Raw genomic sequence first — 9,655 nt, forward strand, 5'->3', positions numbered from 1 at the left:
AATGTCACCCCGATTCATTAGATGCAAGCAAAGTCAAAGGGAAGATTGTGCTATGTGATGGCAGAAATGATGAATACTCAACTATTGAAATAATAGACACAGTGAAAACCCTGGGAGGAATAGGCCTAGTTCATATTACGGACTCAAAATGAAGCAATAGCTTCATATTACAGGGACTTCCCTGCAATGGTTATAAGCTNAAAAGATGGTGCTACAATACTTCAAACTATAATATACATCAAATCATCATGCATAATACATCCAAATATATATTAATCAAATCATAGTACATTCCAAATATTCCAAATATTAATGAAATCCAAAAACGCTGCAACAAGGGTCACGCCGCAACTTGACATGCGGCTGCAGGAAGCGTCGCATCTCGGACATGCGGCACTCCTTAACCGCAGCTCCGAAATGCGGCATGCCTTAACCGCAGCTCGAAGTGCGGTTAAGCGCAGACGCAACTCCTAAATGCGGCAGGGTTTTTTACTAACCTTTATGACGTTTTCTTCTTCTTCCCTGCACCGTTCTTTTCCTGCACCGTTCTTCTTCCTCGCACCAGCAGCCACCACTCCGATCACTCTGATCACTCAACTTAGTAGTACGAAAGAAGTTTGACAGTGCAACGACAACAACAACTCAATGCTAACTCAATGCTTCCGGTTAGTATAAGGAAAAACCAAGATGAAGAAGGAGGTGCATGTGTTAGGGTTTGTAGGGTTTATAGCACAAAATACGATGGTTGTTGGTAGTTGGGAGATATTAGTGTTTAAGAAATCATTAATACAATCATTAATTACGTTTGACTTTTATTAAAGCAAGGATAAAATTGTAATTTGGGAGGTGCAGGGAGAAGGGGGTGAGGTGCAGGGAGAAGCACTCTTAAAGTAAAACCTTGAAAACCACGACCCATGCCTTCTCGGGCCTTAGTCCGTCATTCATCCAAGTCCAAACAAAATACAACCCTTTTCAAGTTTGATAATATTTCAATAATTTACATTAAAATAAATCTGTAGTAACTAATTTTCTTTAAACATTTTTAAAAATTAAAAATAAAAGTATTAAGGGGATAAAAGTCTTATTCTATTTAATTATGATAAAACCATGTATCTTAAAAAAATTAAAATGTTATATTTTGAGTAGTAAAGATTTTACTTTCTTATATAGGAATAAAATAAAAAAAATAGATTTTAGAAAAATGAAAATAAATTATGTGACAATCTTTGCGAGTTGTAGTTTATGATATGTTTGAAGTTAAGTTAATTAAACTCAATTATTAAAATCTGAAAAAAAAAATGTGAAGAGAATAAATGAGAGATACAAAAAGGACAATGAAAGTCAAGAACCTTGATATCCAAAGTATTAATTTAAGATTGAGTATTCATATATAAAGTATAAGAGTAAATTTGTAGAAAAGAAAAGGAGAAAGAAAGAACTATGAACATATATAGAATAAAAAGGAATAAAGAAAGAAAATTATGTTAATGGTATACTGGTATCAGTGATAATATACTTCTAGTGATACGACATAAGGGAATTTGTTTCAGAATTTTAGTAATAAATAAAAGTGTTAAATTGGGTAAGTGTAGAAGATGAAGAGGATGAGTAGTTCATAATCGTACACTGGGCAAAGAAAAAAGTTGTATTGTTTGGGTGGTTCAAAAACTGAAAAAGGTTTTGGGTTGCATAAGTTGATTGATTGAACAGAGAAAGAATGTAGGTTATGAGTCTGAGTTGTTGTTCATCTCTTTTTACTTTACTTTTTTTGTTGCAGGCTTACACAGTGGTGTCATTTTTATGCATTAACCATTAAACTGTTCTGGAAATGTATATTACCTTTTATAGTAATCGATTTGTCTTTCCCGTTCAATCCCTTTTCCATGTAAACTAACACTGTCATACTCACAAATGCAAATTTGGGAACCTAAGGGAGACAGCAAGTATTGGCTTTTTCTTTGCAGTCTTGGTTGCTGACACATAAAAAATGAGATCCCTAGAATCCCCTTTACGTTCTTCCCCTTTGCCATGAACACTATTCAAGTAACCTCATATAGAGGAAGTGCCTCTTGCCTTTCATTTGCCTGCCCTTCTTCTACTGCCCATATACTCTCAAATGGCCTCTCTGTCTCTTCTCCTTGTTGTGTTTCTTTTGTTTGCTTGTGTACATGGTGAAGAAATGGTAATGGAAGAGGAGTTGTTGGGTTTGTTTGAAGTCATGGATGCTCTTCTTGATGACCCTGACTGGGCCCAAGCACACCCTCAGCCATGTACTGACACCCCATGGCCTGGAGTTGCCTGTGAAGTTAGCAGTGACCCACCATTTTTTCATGTCACAAAGATCCACGTTGGTCCTGATATACTCTTCCCACCTTGCAAGTCTTCTGCTCACCTTTCTAACTCCTTGCTCAAACTCACTTATTTGAAAACACTTTCAATTTTTAACTGTTTTCTTACTTCACCCGTCAATCTATCTTCAACTCTCTTTGGCCCTTTTTCTACCTTAGAACACCTCGCTTTGCAGTCTAATCCAACACTCTCTGGAGAAATACCTCCAACTTTGGGTGGTGTTACTACTCTTAGAGTTCTCAGCCTGTCTCAGAACAGCTTCCAGGGAAACATTCCACGAGAGATTGGTGGTTTGGTGAGTTTGGAGCAACTTGACCTGAGTTATAATAACTTCAGCGGTGAAATCCCCAAGGAAATTGGAGATTTGAAAAGTATTGCCATTTTAGACCTCAGTTGGAATGAGCTTGAAGGGATCCTTCCTAGCTCACTTGGACAACTTCAAGTTCTTCGGAAGATGGATTTCAGCTCAAACAGGCTTACAGGAAAAGTACCTCCTGATTTGGGGAACATGAAGGGGTTAGTCTTGCTTGATCTGAGTCACAATTTTATTGGTGGGCCGATTCCTGAAACCCTGTCAAACTTGAAGCTTTTAGAATATTTTCTCATTGATGACAACCCCATCAAATCAGAGATACCCCACTTCTTAGGGAACCTTTGCAAGCTGAAGTCAGTGAGCTTCTCAGGGTGTGGATTGATTGGCTCCATACCCAATTCCTTCTCATCTCTGACTAACCTTACAGCTCTCTCCTTTGATAACAACAGTCTCAGTGGACCAGTTCCTCCAAATCTAGGTTTCCTCCCTAACTTAGATCAACTCAACATCAGCCAGAACATGCTGGATGGAGTTCTTCAGCTCCCAGATGAGTTCATTACAAAACTTGGTAAAAGGTTGGATGTAAGAGGAAACACCGAACTTTGTATCGGTGATCAGACAAAGAAAAAGAACCTGTCTTCGTATTTGGAAATCCCCTATTGTGCAAATACCAAGCCAAGAAATGACAAATCTTTTGCTGAAGGACCACCAGAAGATCCAGCAGGTATCAAGCCATCATTCTACCAAAGCAACATAAGCTCAAGTTCATCACGGCTGGATACACAAGTCATGTTTATTTCCTTGGTTTTATATTTTATCTATAGTTTCCTGAAATTGTTCTTGTGAAACTCGGTATGTAATTTGTAAAATGCATTACTAAATCAACATCAAAAGCTTCATTCATGCGTAGTGTTCTTGGTGATGATGTTCATGAAAATTATTCACATAAAAATAATCAATGAATGCACAGTAATGGTGTCTGGCAGGTCATTACCGGCTTCAACTAATAGGAGTGGTTGCATGCAACTGTGAAAGCAAAAGATTCACGTTTGGACCTTTGTGTTTGAATTTTGTATCTTTTGGGAAAGGCTCGGTCTTAACTCCCAAGTCCTATCCCCAGTGTTGTTGTCTGTAGCAGCCTTTAGAAAGAGTGGCAGGGACACAGTACTGTCGGTGTCTGATATAAGTGAGCTTGCTGCAATGCAACCACCCTTGTTGCTGCCAACATAAAAAAAAAAAAAAAAAGGAAAAAAAATCCACACCTCAGAAGTTGTTTTGGTAGAGAGGGAGGCTCAGAGAATCTTGTAAGAAATTCCCAATCTTTACCTGCAACATGCAAAGTTTCAACACAATGAGTACTGGTGTAGAATACAACAGAAGAAAAAATAAAAATAAAAAGTGCATGGTCCCTCCCATCTACTATGCATTCTGAAGATCTTGTTTTACATAATTGCCAGACTTTTTGTAATATCCTGTGTACAACATGAAATGCCATTCTAACATATAATATTTTTCAGTTTCATAGTATTTTGTTTCACATATAATATCATTTTGCACTGTGCGCTTTATTTCACATTCCACTTTAAGAATTTCAACATCTCAAATTTGTTTACCAGAAGCTAAAAATTTATACTTTTTATGTTTCAAACTGTTACTCTCTGTTTTTGTTTTTTATCAGTTTCCAAACACGGTGTGAATCTAAACACTTTTTTGGCCTTCCTCCTATTTACAATATGTGATGGATGAACCCTTAATTGATCTGAGGGGTTAACATTCAAAATCTACCAAACTAGATCTAAATGAATGTTTGTTTGGGAGTACCATGAGAACAATAGAGTTGTCACTGTCATCCTTGTACGCATGCAAGTTTTGTCTGAACCAATATACCTATTATAGCTCTGTGGGGACCTCTTTCATGGGGTCTGAACCATTTTCTTTTTGTTTTTAATTCAGTCCATTCATTTTATATAACATTGCCATTATTTCTTTCTAGGAAAAAGTTGGCAGCATGATTCATTTTTTCATAAAAGAACAACAAAATTATTATGTGTATTTTAGAAATATATTTAATCATTCTATTAAAGATTTTTCTCAAAAAAAAAATTAAAATTGAGCCTTTAATTAGTGTATTTTTTCAAATATTTTTTTTATTCATGCCCTTAATTAGTGTGTGTTTAATCACTGAATAATTAATTATGTTCAATTTGCAGATAAATGTTACTCCTATGCATACCTGAGGTGATTGTCAGCGTTTGGCTACAACTTTCCAGACAAACACAGTCATTCACGGGATTAAAAATTATATATAATTTTTAAAAATTAGTGTAATTTCTTTTTCAAAATTATAACAGTATACAATACAAAAGTAAGAGGAAAAATAACTCCAATGATAATTACAAAAGCAATAATTAGTAAACAGTTACCTATGATTCTTATTCTTTAATTTGGTACTCTGAAAGAATTATTTTTCATATTATCACTTTATAAAAATCATTCATTTGATTAAGAGAAAGTAATAAATAATATTTTTTAAATTAATTTCAGAGTAACATATTCTTTTATAGTAGGATAAAAAGAATTCTGAGAAGGAGAATTCAAAAGGACAAAATATTTAAGGTAGATGAAGACTGATACAGTAATATCTTGTAAAGCAGTAATTTTTTTAGAGTAAAAATGCTGATCATGTTTGTCCTGAAACTAGTGAATCTGAAAAGAGATTTGATGTAGTTAAAAATTGGTTTATTTTATATTTTTCTAAAACATTTGCTGACTTATGATCTAAGGTAGCCAAGTGTTTTCAAATCAAACAGAAAAGTTTTGGGAAAATTCTGACAATTGCTTGATAATTTTTATTTTAAAGTTCCAAATGCTTCATTTTTATTAAAATTTTCAAATATTCAAATTAAATTAATTTCACTTTTGTTATTCTGTTAATGGAGAAGTTCCTGGCTTGTACTTTTTTTTTATTGGCTATTTGTTTTTACTGTTATTGAGGGAAAAACTAAACAAAAACACATTATACAACATCTATGTTACTATGTTAGGTTTATGGCAAGAACATGTATACATAACAGGTGCAGATACTAAAATAATAGTTTCATTGTAATCACTCAGGCACTTCTATATATTTCTTCTTGCACTTCCATATAAAAAAATTTAGATTTTGTCTTTTATGAATTAGATTTACTCATTTTTTTAGTTTTCAAAGTTTAAAAAAGAAATCGAATGGTGTAATTTTTAAGTTTTTTTTCCTGAAATAATTTTTTTATATTGAACGATAAAAAATAGAATATAAATTTTAAATTATGAAATGAAAAAAATATGAATTACAGAATGTAAAAAATATATATATATATTAAGAATAAAGAAAGATATAGAGGTGCAGACAAAAACTGTTCCAGTTTGATCCAAATGTGTTAAATTTTGTCTCTGTTTGGGCCTGTCATTAAACCCAAACTCGTACAATTTACACTCACGTACCTGAGTCCGTTCTACAAACCTGTATTTAAAAAAAAAAACAATTATAAAAAGATTAAAACACAATTTTAGTAAAAGAATTTTGACATATTTTAAACCATTTTTAAAATTTAAATAAAAATTATCTAATAAAAATATTTCTTTAGTAACATAATTTACTTATTAAAAAAAATCATATATCCACATTTGTTTAGGTAGTCAATAATCTTATGCTAACTTAAAGTGTTGGGTCAGAATCTATTAAATCATGAAAAGATATTTAAAATTTATATGTATCATTTTTAAATAAAATATTTTTACTTATTTTATCCATTATCTATTAATATTATATTTTTTATTTTAACGTTAAAAGTTTTATATAGACGGATCATTGTAAAATAACTTTCAATAACTATATTCAACATTCTGAATCTATGTTATAAAGATAATCAAATCAAACTTTAAAAAAATTCAATAATTATATTTATTAAATAAAATTTTGTAGTTACTCATTAATGATATTTCAGAGAACCTATTTAAAGAATTTTTGTTAAAAAGAAAAAAAAAATATAAATACATCATAAACTTTTGATTTTCCTATATATTTTTGGTTAACTCATTCATTGAAAGTCATATATTTGTTTTAGTTAAAAATTGCAATGGATGATTTTTGAATAGATTTTGACAGCTAGAGAAAGAAGAGTTTGAGTATGGATGGATTTCTTTTCTTTGCTCACATTTCAATTTGCAAAACCTGTCTCATTCATACTCATCATGGAAGTTGACTTCAGACTGCTTCCATACGTTTCAACATAAAACTATGCCACTCATTTTAGAATAAAAAAACTTTAATTTCAAATAAATTTTAAATTTACTTCTTTTATTGGTTACCCTCTGTAAATGGTAATGTGAGTGAATATTGAATGTTTTATGTACAAAAAAAGGAAGGGAGTATTTAATATTTTATTAACTTCTCTTTTCATTAATCATTTAATTTAATTTGAAGAAGATTCAAACTTAAAAGTACCACATATAGTTTATTAGGTAATGTTAGTGTACACTAGTTTATGTGGTAGGTAGTACAGGATTCTTTTTTCCTCTTCCTTTTTTTTTTAAGATAACACAAGATATGGTTTATTAGTTAATCTTAAAAGGTTCTTTTTATTTTTAATATTTAATACATAAATTTGATCAATGATCATGATGATTACCATATCTTTTTTAAATTAATAATGTTACGTATTAATATGTGCTTAGGATAACTAATGTTATTAATTTTAAAATAATAAAATTATAGTTAGAAACGAAATTTATATATTATTAAATAATACAATGTTTAAGAGATGTGAATTTTAATATGATGATATAAACTTATTTAATTAATCATATGTATATATAGAATAGAAGATGGAAAGTGGTGGCTGCTAAGAAGTGTTGGTGGGGCTTCGCTTTGCAGTTACCTTGCAAATACCACAAATTGATACTAAGTTGTCGTTGTACCAAACACGGCCCAGCAAATTTGACACGTGATAAATCCTTTATGCTTGTTATCATTTATTTGTTTGTTTTGAGTAATCAACGGTTACTGCGTGATAGTTCAGAAGAAACTTTCATTTTTGACAGTTCAAAGGAATCAATGGTTATGATTTATTAGCTTTTTATTCTTATCGTTTTTATTTATAATGATATAATAATATAGATACTTAAACTATTATATCAAAATTTAAATGTTATATTGTTACAATTAGAAATTTATGTAAAGATTGTTAAAATATCATTATTGCTTTTAAAGTTTAGTGATTCTCTAGGCATCTTATGTTGAGTTTGTTAAGTGGCATTTTATGAATTCAAAATAATAAAATAATAAATAAGATTCTCAGTATAAATATTTATCATTTTGAAAAAAAAAAATCTTTTTTCCATTTTTAAATACACAGAGATATAGAATATTACATGTAAAGAGATGTTTAATCATTAAAAAGTTAAATTAATATCCAAATAAGTTGAAATCTAAAAATAAATAAAAGAATTTTGGAGAATACAAAGTTAAAGCTCATTTTGGAAAACAAAGTCATTTATCACGTTATAAGCATTTTATTTTTTATAGCCTTCTTCAGTGGAAGGTTTGTCTCTTCCAAAGTCTCCTCAAGACTAGTCATGAGGCATCCGATCAATTCCAAAAATTAAAAATAGCGTTGATTAGGGGAATATTCTAAAATTGATCTTACTATTCTAAAATAATTACATTTTATTATTTTTATACCAAACAAATACTTTATGTGGTTAAAGTCTTCCAAGGTATCTCTTATTTTGAATTTTCCGTATCTCATTCGAACTCCTCTTTATTTTCTTTCGTGTCAAATTAATTTATTTTATTTTCTTACATTTGGAGGTGTTTGATTGTTTTATGATTTGTACCTTGCTAGGATTAGTCAATCCGATGCAAGTGTGGTGATGAAATTTGTTTCGTTAAGAGAACAAAATAGGTGATGTCACCAACAATTAAAATTATCTTAGTGATCAAAATATAGAGGACATAGAAAGATTATGCTAAATTATCAATTTACTCCATTATCTCTAAGGTTAGATTTGATTGAATTAGTCCCTTTTTTTTAATTCAATTTAATCATTTATATGAATAATTCAGAATGATAATTATGTTAATCTATAATTAGCACGACTTATAATTTTAAAATGGCGATGATTAAAAGCAATTGCAAACATATATGAACTTTTAATTACTTTTTCTCTCAAAAATTGAGCTTTCATCATTGTTTCGTGCAGAATATTTTTTCTAAAAACTTATGGGTATATGTGGTATCCCTGCTCATAAAATCAAACAAATTCACCTTAGAAAATAAATATATTGAACATATTTTCTACAATTAACTTATAATATAATACAAAAAGTATTTGTATTTGTCATATTCAAAGTTTTAGATTCCCCATTACTGGATACGAAGAAAACAGGTCATCCAAACAAACAACGCATGGATTAAATATTAAAAACAGGCAAGAAGATGAGGAAATGGCAAAAGCAAAGATGAGGAAATTGCAAAAGCAAATGAGAGACTTTCAATTCACACGTTTTAATTATTGTGCCGAATTTGCGAATTTCAAGTAACAAATGTTGTTGTATGATGATTTGTTTAAATTATTAATATATATAGCTCTTATTCTAAACCGACTGAATTACTTTTTTAATTCTTTTAAAATAATAAGAAATTAAAGTAAATTCAACCCTAATACTACATCAACAGTTTAATAAAAAAAATATAATGTTAAACACGCCGAACAATAATGAGATTATTTTAATGATCAGAACATACATATCATCTATTGAACCATCTAGTTAAAATGTGATCAATCATAAACTATAAAAAAAAAAATTGTTAAACCGGTTAAAATAACAGTTATTTTGTAAACACTTTTGTTAAATACTCATGATATAACATACAGAATACTGATCATAACCTTGAATAAAAACAATAACTGAATTGAGATGCAAAAAAGAAAGAAAAAAGTATATATATTAAT

The 9,655-nt window shown here is 30.3% G+C and overlaps 1 protein-coding gene across 1 annotated transcript; it reads left to right on the forward strand.

The window, feature by feature from the left end:
- The first annotated feature begins 1,444 nt into the window (after positions 1–1,444).
- On the forward strand, positions 1,445–3,565 carry LOC106774619 (piriformospora indica-insensitive protein 2-like). The gene has a single exon (XM_014661663.2). It carries the CDS (start codon positions 2,117–2,119, stop codon positions 3,506–3,508), a length of 1,392 nt encoding a protein of 463 aa, XP_014517149.1. The 5' UTR covers positions 1,445–2,116; the 3' UTR covers positions 3,509–3,565.
- The last annotated feature ends 6,090 nt before the right edge of the window (positions 3,566–9,655 follow it).

Source organism: Vigna radiata, chromosome 10 (assembly GCF_000741045.1).
Source record: "Vigna radiata var. radiata cultivar VC1973A chromosome 10, Vradiata_ver6, whole genome shotgun sequence".
Classification (NCBI taxonomy): domain Eukaryota; kingdom Viridiplantae; phylum Streptophyta; class Magnoliopsida; order Fabales; family Fabaceae; genus Vigna; species Vigna radiata.